The 14,914-nt window shown below is 36.0% G+C and overlaps 1 protein-coding gene across 5 annotated transcripts in view; it reads left to right on the forward strand.

The window, feature by feature from the left end:
• Positions 1-14,914, forward strand: part of ARHGAP15 (Rho GTPase activating protein 15) — a 616,474-nt gene that overhangs the window by 373,652 nt on the left and 227,908 nt on the right. For all 5 annotated transcript variants that reach the window (XM_040971526.1, XM_040971524.1, XM_040971525.1 and 2 more), the window contains exon 10: positions 10,616-10,714. In XM_040971526.1, coding sequence (XP_040827460.1) covers positions 10,616-10,714 — 99 coding nt within the window. The remainder of the gene's footprint in view (positions 1-10,615; positions 10,715-14,914) is intronic.

Raw genomic sequence — 14,914 nt, forward strand, 5'->3', positions numbered from 1 at the left:
TTGAAATCATTCACCAGCCCCCTACTGGCCTTTGTGCTGCTCATGACAATTCCTTTAAAGCTATTCACAAGGCAACCTAAAGAATCATTTAAAGGGATGTGGCACAGTGTGCCACTTCCCTGCACGATTACGTCCAATGCCTTAGAATAAAAATGATACTTAAAATATTATCTGATGGCCTTCGCTTGTCCTCTGTGCTTCAGTCTCCACCACAGTTCTGCTTGTTAACCACTCTCTAGAAATCCAGACCTTGTTGTTATTCCTCTAAGACATTCACCATACTCCTGTAGCTCTGTGTACCTGATGTTCCCTTATATTTACAAATTTACTCCTCCACTTCATTTGTCTCTATTCAAATGTCATTGTTTTAGGCATATCTTCCGAGGTTATTCCTAGTCTGTGTGTGTGTGTGTGCGTGTGTGTGTCTCTCACCCCATCTCTTTTCCTTTTCCTTTCCCTGTTTCTTCCTGTGTATCTTGCTTGTCTTACTTTGTATATTCATACAAGTTATAATAGCACTGTCATTATTTATAGATGAACATGATTTTGCGTTTTTCCTTCTCCATTTCCATTAGGCTTTGAAAAAATACTCATGGATGGATAGATTCAATAGACAAATACAAAATGCATAAAAGATTCATTTGGTCAACAATTCTATATACTATTATGATTCTGTCTGCATATATGTGTATGTGCATGTGAGTGTGTGTGTGTTTGAGAGAGAAAGAGAGGGAGGAAGAAAGGTGCCCTTTTGGTAAGTAGTTGTAGAAAGAAATATAGGACAATGTTTCTTCCTTCAGTGAAAAAATACAGAAAAATTATGGAATTGTTGTCTCATTTGGATTAATATATTCTTACCTAAGATGAAAAATTTTCCCCAGCTAGAATATTCAGCAAAATTCTCAAACCACTACCAGCACAAAATTGGATTGTGATCTATTTCTCTGGGGGTTATAGAGCCGAAAAACAGAGAAGCACAAATGCTATGTGAACTAGAGGTGAAACTGAAATGCAGAGATTGTTGGCAACCTGAAAATGCAGGAAAGAAAGGAAAGACAGTAGGGATTGGGGTGAACCCTGCTGTTCTGCTGGGTGACAGCTGGCCTCTCCCTGAAACTCATTTCAAGGACAGCTCTTGTCAAAGGTTACTGCTGCTGTAGCCAGCTGTACAGCTTCAATTTGGAGCTATAGAAACTCAGCCTACTTTAGCTGGACATGATCTTGGAATGGTCCTCAAAAATTTCCAGGCAAGTATTATGAATAAAGGTTGGCATTACCCAATAGGAATTTTAGAAGCTAGGTTTGATGTGGTGTAAAAATAAGAACATGTGGAAAAAACACACAAAGAGAGAAGTGCATATATTTAGTAACTCCTATTTATTTAGACTGCAAACATTTCCCTGTACTCACCTCTTATGAGAAAAAAGCCACGAGTAAACAAGGCAATCGAAGAGGTTAGTGCTTGTTAGAGTTTAGTGTATGTTAGAAATTCAGTACCAGCAATCAGGGCACACTTAAATAACAGACTGATGGAATTTATAACTCCTTATGAAGGACTATACTATTGCAACAATATGGGGAAAATCAATCGGGAGGTGAGAAGTTGGGAGGTGGAACCCCAGACTCTATGGAATTGTATCATAAAATTCAAAATTCAAAGAAATAAAATGCTTATTGCAAAAGAAAAGAATTCAGTAGAAAAACAAACCAAATGTTTAAATGTGTATGTGTCAAAAATTAGTAGCTGATAATTTTATTCAGATCTCGAAAGTATCATAAGATAGTGCAGTAGCTTCTGAAGCAGTGGAAATTCAATATTTTAGCATTGTATCTTTTTATATTTAACCCAAAGCTATAAGCCATTCAATAAAATGTAATGTCTAAGCCTCACATTTTTCCAAATATTTTCACCAAAGTTGTTTTGAAACTTAAAGGGTCACATTGTAAGCATTAAGCAAAGGAAAAAAAATAAGGTGAGAATGGAACTAGAGAAGATAAGAAAATTGGTTTTTATTTATAGGCAATTGCAAAATTTGAGTCTGGAAGTCAATTTGCAAAAGGAAAAGGCAAACATCATTCATAGTTTCAACCAAAGAGGAATTCTGCTAACTACTGAAATAACCCATGTTGAAAACACTGTTTTTGCCCTCCTGTGTTCACTGTCTCTCTTAAAATGTTAACTTGAAATGAACTGTCCATGTGTGTGGCATGTTGGTAGCGAAGACTTCATGAGTTCTAGTATGAAGCTATGAGTATATTTTTCTTCTGCTCACCCATTTTTAATAGGGCTTTCTTTGCTAGAACTTTAAATCTTGAAAAATGAATGATTTCAAGTTGCTATGACAGTACTTGCTGATGGTGGCAGCGCAATTAGTTCCATGACCCTAATAGCAGAGCTCCAAGATGGTTGCTGTTTGTCCTGCTCCATATGTCATGAATCTTCTGAGTGTCTTCATTTAAGAGTATCTGCCAAACTGTCCTCCAGCCTCTGGTTACATTCATTGAGTTACTTCCCACTTCTGCTGTCAGTATCATTTTGATAAATTCTGCTCTACTACTCCCAGTGTTGATATGTTTTCCTATAACTTGCAATCAAATACCTTAACCCATACACCCCATTACCAGGATAATTGTCTGCTTTGTTTTATGTGGCTAAGCAGTCTGATTTGCCATGATTGTTAGCAGCATCCTTCAGTAATCCTCATGTATGTGAAGTGCTGGGTGCTTTGTTCTTCATTTTTCAATTTACAAGAGTATCTGCAACAGCAGACTCTCACAGAAGCAGAATAACATCATTTTGAAAAGCATATTGAGACTGTCTCCTGGGTAAATGATGGTAGCACCGTCACATTATTTGAACATTTAACTGCCTCTATTGAGTAGTTCTCCTCATAGTTTTGATTCATTTGGAATCTAACTGACAAAGATCCCATTACCAGGAGTTCTTTCCATAATTTGTCAAAAAATATATAGCAGCAATGAAAGAGAATGAAGCTAATTTTTAATCCGTGAGACTTAACCTGGTTGTGCTGATGAACTAACTAAATCGGTCAAAAATTTGAGAGCTTAAAGATTAAAAACCACAATTCTCCAGTTAAACACTATTTCATTATGTAAACAAACATGATTTATATGGGCAACCATGAAAAGGTCTATTTTTTTCACCAAAAAGATGTTCTAAAAGAAAAATTGTAGAAAATGGATTTTCTCCAACCAGTGTGTTGCCATCCCTGATAAATTGCTGAAATGGTAGAAGACATAACAAGCGTACTAGCTAAGACCATGGATGCTGACTGTGGATTCCAAACATATTGGCATCCTAGTAAGAGGTGTTTTCTTTAAAAAAAAAAAAGTGTTAAGAAGAATGGATTCAGTGTGCCTGTGAGCCCACAAGTAGACATGTAGGTGGGAAGCTGGGAGCTCAAAAATACGGGATTGTTCCATTTCATTAGATAGCAAAGAAAGAGGAGAGTAAAACTAATCCTTAATTTTGTGCCACATCAATAGGCATTCCCATTTATTAAGGTTTGCCAAGAAAACAAAATTTCTCTTTCCCTGTCTGTTACATACTATTTTGAAAACAAAGGATTTGTGGTGAAAGATATATGTGCGATTTGGTGGCCCTTCTTGAAGTATCAAACACTGCTCTGTATCAGATTGACAGATGGTGACCGTTTTACAGTGGCACTTAAACTCAGTTATGACAGTTTACTAGTCTCTCCATGGTTTACTCTCATTGGCAGTACTTTTTTACTTTGCAAAGACATTTCATACATCCTCATCTCCTCTAAGTTTTATAATTAAGCATTTTAGGTTAAAAAAATAGTGTGATAGCTGTGACTCTTTCAATTGCAATTCATCGACATTTGAAAAAATGAAATACAGAAAAAATTCCTGGTTACTAAGGAATTGGCTTAGATATTAACATCTATTCTATACAACTCAATGCAGTGAATGTTTAGTAAGCACTTAGGATAGACATTGGAAAGAATTGTGTAGAATTGTATAGAATAGAATAGATCTAGCGAGAATGTAGAGTAGAAACGGCCATGATATTTGATGACACATATGAATGTAGATGTTAATATCAAAGCCATTTCCTTTAGACTTTTCGTTCAGGTTGAAACTAAACTACATGCATTATTCTATCATCTTAACAAAGTATTTTTTTTCTGTATTTCATTTTTTCGATTTCCATGCCCTATCATTCTCTATTTCTATTGTCATATCATATCTTTGATCTTTATTCACCAACATTTACATTAATGTCCCTATCTATTTCAAGAAACTATTGCTGCAAAACAGACAAATGCACATTCTCAGTGACATATAACAAGAACAGTTTATTCCTCCTGAGTCTATTAGTTAATTTAGGACAGGCTTGATCAGGTAGCTGTCTACAATGGAAACAGTACATTTGGGTTACATTGTTTCAAGCAAGTGGTATGGCCAACCCTACATCAATAGTATTAGGAAATAAGTTCTTCCATCTCTAGTATGTGGAGCAACGTGGTTACTGTGGAAATGAGTGAATATATAAATTTAATTCAGGGAAGATGGAAATTGTGAGCATAATTCATTTTAAGGACCTTTAGGAGGATTCTATTCTTAAGGGCAACCAAAGTAGCTTTTTAGGTGACCTCCTTTTTCTAGATTTCCATACTGCCTGTACCCCCACTTTTTTTTTTTTACAAAATGCCTCCAAATGGACCTTCTCAAGGAGCTTGTAACTATAACTTATCTGTTACTCAAAAGAAACAACTTGGAAGTTTCACGTTGTATTGGCTGCAATACTCTCAGCAGCAGATAGCAAGAACTTCAGAAAAAGCAATATAAGTAGAAGCTCAGTAATCAAGACCTTAGATTTTTTTACAATACTTTATTTGTTTGTTTATTTATTTGCTTGTTTGTTTGTTTATTCGTTGGAGAGAGAGAGAGAAATCTTACATGCTCAGGGTTAGTCTTCCAATCTCTGCAACACCTTGGGTTGTTAAATTCAGGAGATTAGATTTTATTCTGCATCCTGCACATGCATGGCAATGACACAGTACTGAGGGCACCACTGCCGCTTCCTGGGATGCACATTAGCAGGAACTTGAAATCTGTAAAAGATCTAGAATTTGAGCACAAGTGTTGTCACATGGGATGTGCAGTATCTTAATTGTTGTGCCAAATTCCTGCTCCCTTTGTTTTTTTTTTTTAAATGGTGTGTTAAGGTTTTCTCTCTAAGTTATCTCATAGTGATAAAATTCTACAAGAGATACAAGATTCATATATTCACAAAGTGATGACCAAGGTAGGAAGTAAAACATTTTAAAAAAGGCTACCTCATACATCCCTTACCTTTTATCAGAGAAAAAAATCTCTAGTATCTCCCAACGTTACTTCACATTACATTTCATTAATAAGAAATATCTAATTTTGTGCAAGAGATGGACGAGGCAATAGAGATCATTTTCAGAAGCTGTCCATTTTCAGATGGATTTCTAAACACAAGAAGGAAGCTAAGAGAGGCATGACTACTTATAGGAAATCAATGATATCTGCATACTGTCAAATAATTTAACCTATCTTACACAATTTAACATACCTCTCATTGCAATTTTCATCTGCTCTAAAGCTTAATTATCAAGATTTATCTCGACAATGGAAAGCAATGGCTTTCTTTAACATGTCTAATCTTCTAACTGCTTAACCCATCATGGATTACTTGTATATTGTCCTGTATAGTCCCTAAATGTCCTTTGTCCCTCTTTTTCTTGTCCAACCTAGGTCTTACCTATCCTTCGAAATCCAGTTATTTGGTTCTGGGAAGTCTTCCACAGGTGTTGAAGGCTGGTCTGGTGGTCCACCACATACTTCATCTGTGCTTCCCATTTAAAGCATGTTTCAGAATTAAAATTTCTTTCAGATTTGTCTGTTGCTGTCACTAGGAAAGCTTTTAAAAGAAATCAGGAAATGAGCCTGGTTGAAGCTTTTCCAGTGCCTTTTCTGGCTCCTGACACAGGCACAAAGCATTTCTTTTTCAAAAATTTGAATGAATGAGAGAATGAATGAATGAATGACCTAAAGAATGGATTCCTTAAAATGACTTTCCTATATCATACTATGCCCATCAATCAAAGAATAAGAAACCACCTCAGGCAAGTTTTGTTGGTTATTATTAAAACGACAAAAATAATAAAAGAAAATGGAGGTGTAGAGAAAAGGATTCCCTTGCATATTCTTATTGGCAATGTAATTTAGTATAGCCATTGTGTAGACATAGAAATTCCTAAAAACAAAACAACAAAACAAAAAAACTGAAATGAGAACTGTATGAATCAGCACCCTACTGAGGGGTATATATCTCAGGGAAATGAAATTAGTTGGTTGAAGACACACTTGCAGCACAATTTTTATTGCAACCCAATTCACAGTTTTGAAGAAATTTGAAGAATGTTCAATCACTGATTAATAGATTAAGAAAATACAGCACCAAATACACAATGAAATACCATTTAGCTATAAAAAGGGTGAAACTTTGTCAATTGCAACAACATAGATGGAACTCAGGAGTATTATATTAATTGAAATGAGCCAAGCATAGAAAGGTCATTCATTTATGGAGTCTTGAAGTTTGATCTTATAAATGTTAAAGTACAGTATTGATTCCCAAAGGCTGGGGAAAGGAGTGAGTATGGATGGATATGTTTACTGAGATAGGTATAAGAGTTTCTGCTATTCTTTTGTATTTTAGGGTGCGAATAAATGAAGTTAAGGCGCTGTATATTTTCTTAAACCAAGATAACAAAAAAAGCTTGATTAAAGTATTTTTCCTTTTTTCACTATAAAAGAATAACAATGCTTCAAAAATAAATATGTTTAACTGATATATTACATGGTATGTACATGTATTGAAACATTATATGATACCTAGTAGACATGTACAATTTTATATGTCAATTAGAATAAAAAATAAAATCTTCCAAAATTTAATATCTTCTTTACCCATAAAGGAAATTTTCCTGAATCACTTCCATTTTACACTTTCTTTAAAGATTATGTTTGTTTGTTTGCTTTTATTGGAAAGGTAGCTTCACAGAGAGAAGGTGACATAGAAAGATCTTGTGTCCACTGATTCAATCCCCAAATGGCTGCAACCACCAGAGCTGAGCCAATTCAAGGCCAGGAGCCAGGATCTTCTTTTTTTTTAAGATTCATTTATTTTTACTGGAAAGTCAGATCTGTAGAGATGGGGAAAGACAGAGGAGAATTTTTCTTCCACTGATTCACTCCCCAAGTGGTAGCAACAGCCAGAGCTGAACTGATCCAAATCCAGGAGCTTCTCCAGGGTCTCCCATGCAGGTGCAGGTCTCAAGGCTTTGGGCCATCCTCAACTGTTTTCCCAGGCCACAAGCAGGAAGCTGAATGGGAAGTACGCCCACTGGGATTAGAGCCAGTGCTCACATGGGATCCTGGGGGCACGTGCAATGTGAGGAATTTAGCCAGTAGGCTACTGCGCTAGGACAGAGATAGAATCTTCTTTGATGTCACCCACATGGGTGCAGTGTCCCAAGGCTCTGCGCCATCCTCTACTGCTTTCCAGGGAATAGGCAGGAAGCTGCATCAGAAGTGGAGCAGCTGGTACACGAACCAACACCCGTATGAGATCCCGATGCATGCAAGACCGGGATTTAGTGACTGAGCCATCATGTGGGACTTTATCTCCATCTTTTTCTCCATCTCTTCATTCACACATGCATAAATACCCCGCGTCTGTGTCAAATTGCATACAAAGGGTTATGCTAAAGGACATTACTCTTAGTCCTCAATATGTTTATTTCACTTTCTGTATTTTGTTTTATAGATGCTTATAATAAGCTGATAACCTCCTGCAATAGTGGAAACTTCTTTGAACCTTTTTCTTTGAAGATTTATTTATTTTCCTTGGAAAGGCACATCAGATTTATGAAGAAAAGGAAAGACAGAAAGATCTTCCATCTCCATTCCCCCAAATGGCTACAAAGGCTAGAGCTAAGCCAATCTGAAGCCAGGAGCCAGGAACTCTGGGTCTCCCTTGCACATGCAGGGTCCTGAGGCTTTGGGGCATCTTCCACTGCTTTCCAGGCTACAAGCAGAGAACTGAATTGGAAATGAAGCACAGACTGGCACAAACTGGCATCCATATGGGATCCGGTCACATGAAATGTGAGGGGTTAACCATCGAGCCATTGGATTATTGTGCCATGCCCTCTTTTTATCTTTTTTAACACCATATTTGCCTACCATATTTTCTTTGAAGTTGGTAGAAAATAAATATTTTTAAATGGACTTGTTTTGTGAGGTCTGTTGAGTGATTTGTGCCTCATAAAAGTTCTTTCTAACTATAGTTTCTAGCCTAGTTATTTATTCATTTATTAGAATGAGAGTGAGGGAGAAACTGACCAAGACTAATTGACTATCAGAGATTTCCATGCACTGATACACTCACCTGTCGCCTGCAGTCACTGCGTCTTGACCGGGATGAAGTCAGTATTTAGGACCTCAATCCAAGTTTCCTGTTTGGACCATCACTTAATACCTCTCAGGCTGTACATTAGCAAGAGTAAGGAATCCAGAGTGGAACCAGGACATGAGCCCAGATTCCAATATGGTTGTATCACAGTGCAAATATATGCACCATAGGCATTTGCAATACATTATGTTACACTTTCTTACACTCGGTGTTTTGAACAAGTCCTTGTTATTTGACTGAGTATTCAAAGCAAATACCCAGTATTCTTCACCTCCCCATATTCTGTGTGCTTAGATGCTGCCTTCTTCTTGTCTCTGGGATAAATATGATGTTTAATGCAGGAATGTGTTATTCATATTGGTTTAGCCTAACGTGGGTCCCTCCATGCTGATTTGTCACCAGTTCTAGCTGTTACCTTTTTATGCGAAAAAAAAGTGATAATTCGCTTGAATTCTCAAGAAACTATTTCCATCCTATTCCAACTTTGTGTAACCCATGACATAGGTTCTTTGAGACATCATTTCCTCAAAATAGTCACATTTAACAGGAAAAGAAGAGCTTGTGATCAAAATGCCTTAGCAAAACCAAGCAAAGGATTTTTTTTATCACTTGTTCTTTCATGATACTGTGTTATGGAGCCTTCTGTTATACTGCCTCAGATATCTTTCTCCAAAATTTTGTACATATTTTTTAAAGTCTATTGAACATTTCCATTGATGACTAAGGAAAGACCTTAAAAAAATACTGGCAGGAATGATAAATAATAATAATGTGGAGAGCGAGGCTACCAGAAAATTTTCTTCGGAGGAGAAAGGGTGAAAATGAAATCAATTAATTAGCAAATATCCAATGTAAATCACAAGAGGGACATTTGAGCAAAATGGAAAGCCTGCAGATGGACAAACATTCATATTTCTTTCATGAATGTCAGTCCTATTCAAAATGCACCGATAAATGACTAGCAGTAATGGTTGTACACATTAAAATGTACCTACTGCTACTAAACTGTATACATAAAACTGGTTAGAATAGTTTGTATATGTGTACTTTACTAGGAAGCACCAATGGGTGAATACTATGAGCTGAAATGAGTACCAAGCACTATTACAACCAGAAGCATACATAGATGATTCAGGCACTCAGATTCTGTTTTATGAGTATGATCCATGTATTATAAATACACAATGAAAGATAGCACAAATCACATTCAAATGAGAAGGTTAGGCTTGGATTTCAGAGTGTGTTCCCAGAAACATCAGTCTGGAAAGATATTCTCTAAGAAAAAAGACCTTGCTGAAATAAGTTTGGGAAATAATGCGACTTCAGTCCTCTCATAGAGACTCACAGTGTGCACTGACACAGAACAAGCATTTCAGATACTCATTAAAGAAATCTGCTTAACTTTGTTTAGTGTTGCTAATCCACTTTGATCACAAGCTCTTTTTCCTCCATAATCTACAAGCATCCTGAGGAACTGCTGTCCTAAAGATACTATGTCACAGGAGACAAAAAAAAAAAAAGATAGGAAGTAAAGAGTTTATAAAGAAAGTATGATCTGAGCGTGGTTCAAAAGGAACAGTGATGCTTAGGTTTAAAAAAAAGGGAAGGTATTCAGCTTTGGAAGATACTAATTTATATCACATTACAGCGTATGAAGTTTACTGCTTCAGCATCACTGAGTATCCTAAATTTCCTTTTACAGTCATGATATTGGTACCCACTGATAAGCTGCTTCAAACACACTTAAGAAGCCAAGAATACTAATTACTTTGGGGGAAGTTCTGCCTATCCTTTTTGTTGTTGTTGTTATTTTGTAAACAATCAAATTATTGCCCAGGCTGACTATAACTCACTCAATCACCCCTCTGTCTGATTAAAGACAAAGTGTTGGTTTCCCTGCTGTGGGGCCAAGGTCTGGTTCTATAACAGAGGGTTAATGTCTTTCTAGGTCTGCCATAGACATTTTGGAATTAAAGCAAAAAAAAAAATCAATTCCTATGCAAGATGAAGATTTCAATATGCAGTGGATATGAAAATAAAATCAAATTAGAGAACAGTGCAAGCTTGGATTTTAATGAAACTCATCTTTGTTTTGTTTTTGTTTTTTTTTTTTTGCAGATCAAATTTTTGGTTCTCATCTGCACACAGTGTGTGAACGTGAAAATTCCACAGTTCCACGGTTTGTAAAGCAATGCATCGAAGCTGTTGAAAAAAGAGGTGGGTAACTGATTATGCAGCAAGTCCACCTCCCAATTCTATACCCTCTGAACAACCAGTGCTCCAGTTAACGTGGTTTGTCTGGGGAGCCATGCAACTTAAAACTTGACTTTTTTGTGAATTAGTTAAGAGAATCATGTTTCTTATTCACTTTAGTTTGTTTTTACAGTAGGGAATTAGTAATTCTCACTAATGTTCTCCTTTTTTTGGTTAATATTTTTTCTGTCTGACATACTGTCGATTTGCTTGCAAACCTCTTGTTTTCAAGCCAGTGATAAAACATTCATGAAGTATCAGCACTCATAGTGTTAAAACCCTCCTAACATTCATGCTGGTATTTATTGTGCCAGAATGATTTTTGGTAAGCCCCCAACATTACCCAGAGAAGCAAATAGTGTTCCTCCTCGGAGACAGCAGGAGTCCACCTTCCACATGTTTCTACTCAGGACAAAACACGGCTCACTGGTTTTCCTGGAACAATTAACAGATGCACCTCCAGTGTTAAGATGACCTTTACTTCTTCTATTTCAACATTCTGTTTGTCAACTGAAATTATTTCATCTCATTAACCATAACAAAACAAAACCCAGTTGAATCATCAGTACTGCACAAGTCAATCTGTGGGGTGTGTTTCTCCTTCAAACCATGACTTCATTCATTCAAGGTCATGTTTCCAGGAAAACACATAGAGTCAATGAAGAATCTTTAAAAATGTATTGTATAAAAATGTGAAGCTTTATCACCATCTGTTACAAGTTTACAACATATTCTCAGGATCTTGGGAGATATATATCATTGTAAAAGATAAAGGTGTTTTCAAAAAAAAAAACAAAAAGAAAGAATTGGTGGACCTGGTGCCATTTCCAACTTCTAGTGTCTTAAAACAATAGAACCAAAGGGGAAAAAATTTTACCAAGTAATCTTGCAAAGAGCCATTTTAATTTTCTCAGTGTTACCTGGTTTTATTATAGAAGCATAATAAAAATGGTCTGCAATTTCTTACTCCTGGAAATTCATACTTTAATTATAGGGTAAGGACAGTCTTGGGATCTTATTATTCCCAGTTCAGTAAGGAATGAGAGAATAACAAGAAGAAGAAGCGGGGCTAGGGAATATGGATGAGAGAGTGACTTTGGAGATAGCCTATCAGCACATCATAGAGGAAACCTGGGGCGTACAGAGAGGGAGTCAAAGGCACTCAAAGCAGAATGAATGTGAGAGGTGTTGGCAAAGAAGGACATCAATTGGAGCTTAGACAGAAATGTGTCTGTATTGCCTCTTGCAATTCTGTTTGCCTTTATAAGTAAATATTTTCAAAATAAATAGTATTTAATAAGCAGTTAAAGCCAAGATGAATAACTGGGAATGTTATAATGTCATTATCTCCAATAGCTGAATAATCATCAGTTCCAGAAAACCTTCCTTCACCTATAAATACTCAGTAACAATGGTGTGAGCATTGTTTTATTAGACTGAAAATCCAAATGGGACATTGGGGAAGCTGCCTGTAATGAGATGTGTGGACGTGAAAAGATAAGCTCTATACCTCTCAATTTATGTGTCTACCTTAGGCAGTATTAAAAGTATGCTAGATGCAGCCTTGCAGTGTGTGCAGCTCTGATATTGTAGACTAGAACATATCTATAAGTAGAAACTTTATCTTTTGTTCATGATGTTTCTTTAAGTGACTTTCAGTAAAATAAGGCAATGTTTTTACTCTCAGAAGCAATCATATCAAACATGGTGTTTCATTGTCCCGATGTTTGCTTTTAAAATGAACATGTATCTGTGACACTAAACAGGCACCAATCACACATATGATTATTAAAATTTTTCATAAGGAGCTGAATGAAAATTAAAGACTTTGCAATCCTGGAAAGCAACTGTTCATTTACAGCACTTTGGCAGTGTCAGCTTAAAGGAGCTCTATGGAAAAGTTCAATAAAAACACAGGGACACAAGCTAAACCTCTCACATCAGTGCAAGATTTACAAGTGTGTACTTTTGATTTTATTTTGCTGTGATCATTTTGTTGGATTAATACTCTTACATTTAAACACCAATTCTGTTTACTCAAAATGTTGTTTTTACTAAATTCTGGCATAAAGCACCTCAGGACAGAAATAATTTCTGTGAATCTAAGTCCAATGTTTATGCAAGCTTCTGATGACATTTCATGTTGAGGTTGATATTGGGAAGTAGCATATAAAGGTGCCAAGTCGCTCACACAGTGGGGACTCAGACTGTCTAGAGCTCTTCCTAATGGCTAGATCCTTTTCTAGCCAAGACACTCAGCCACCAGAGTCATGGGAAATGCTTATGGACAAGTTATGGGAAAGGCGTATTTAATGAAAACTCCATGTTTACCATCACACTTGTAAAGAAAGGGCCGCATTACTCACTTCAGTGGTTCATTGGCTGCTATTAAGAAGGTTTTTTTTTTCTTGCAATTACTCTTTTTTCTCCTTTAAAGAATGTGTAAGTAATAGTCATGCTATTTTAAGTGCTTCTCATATGCTTATTTAAAATGTAACAATCTTTGAATGACAGAGTTTACCATTCAGTTGTTCAGTTGTTTCATTTACCTGCTTATATGTTGATTAACCCAAATTGCTAATGTTTCCATGGTCTCCCCAAATCCCACCTGAAACTTGGCACGAGATGCATTTTTCTGTATTCTTGCTAGTGCTATACTAACTAAATTTTAATTTTTGCATCTCTTGGACATGCCTAGAAGAAAATTTTTCAGTAAATCAAATGTAAACCAATTTGGAAACTAAGTGACTTAGTATATTTCTTTATCTTTATTTGGTTCACTTTATTTCCCTAAACCTTCACAGCATTATCCTCCTCTCTAAAAACTGTACTGTAGGTCAGTCATTTCTATGGGGTCCGAGATTATCTGCTTATCCTTTCTTTGGAGCGTAGACTACAAAGAATATTAATTTTTCCCATTCTTCCAAATGATTTCTTTTTCTTTACTGCTGCAGACCATGTATGTGAGATATCATAATTAGGTAATGAGAAACTAGCTTTTCATTTCTTAAAAAGCACTTTCTGTGGAAATATTGAAACGCTTTCCAGTCAATACTCAGTACATATTAAGGCTAAAATGATCAAAACCATGAGATCTTCTGATTTACTGTCTGGTTTTTGAGAACATGAGCATGGAGGAGGAGGCTTTATGACTTATTGGTGTTTTATAGATAATAAACAGAGAGCAGCGTTTTTTTCAGTTTTATTGAATATTTATATAGTTCAAAATTACATCAAATATGTCTAGAAAATGCTAACTTAAGAATAGAATCACTGTCTTTTAGACAAGGGCCCAGGAAACCTGACCTAAGTACATAGTTGGAACTTGTGTTGATAGGTAGTAAATCTCTTAAATCATAGTTCTTTTAGCCAAAGCACATTATTGACTGTCCTTTGTGAAGGATAATTGTTTGGAAAGATGGTTTACACAGTATAGGACACATTGTAAGTACTTAATAAGTATTGATTGAATGAGTAACAAATACTAGAGTATGTTCCATTTAGACAGGTAGCTATCGTTTAAGTACTGTGTGTCATTCTCCATGGTGTCACTGAGAACACTGAAGAGACAGACATTAAACAAACAGATTTATATGAGTATGCGAGTACACTGACAAAAACTGAGAAATGCTGTGCTACACAATAAACAGATATTACAAAATAAATTCCACAATAGTAAAAAAGCAAGATAATGGATTTTATAAATTAAATAATTAAATCTGAGTAATAAATGTCTGCTTATTTGGTATTGTCTTTGTTCTAAGACTAACAGAAGTTCAATATTGCCTTGTTTTCCAAGTTATTTTTTGACATGTTATGACAAGGTAATATTAAAAAATCTATCCTAAATGACAAACCAATCCTTTTTCCATCAGGAAATACTGATCATGTCACTTTACTGAAGACTTCTTTAATATAAGAATGCAGTTAACTAATTGAGCATATTTCAACTATGAACAGATTTTTTTAAATTAATATGGAGATCTAACCTAGGAAAGAGAAAGAGAGAAAGATGTCATCTTCTAATTCATTCCCTCAATCCCCTCAATGTTTGAGAGTAGACCAGGACAAAAACCTTAGCCAGGAACACAGTTTAGGTCTCCTGTGTGAATGGCAGAAATCAGTTACTTCAGCTATCACTCCTGGGTCCTGGAGTCTTCATTA

The sequence above is a fragment of the Ochotona curzoniae genome, unplaced genomic scaffold (assembly GCF_017591425.1).
Source record: "Ochotona curzoniae isolate NIBS_2020 unplaced genomic scaffold, NIBS_Ocur_1.0 contig_2210, whole genome shotgun sequence".
Taxonomy (NCBI): domain Eukaryota; kingdom Metazoa; phylum Chordata; class Mammalia; order Lagomorpha; family Ochotonidae; genus Ochotona; species Ochotona curzoniae.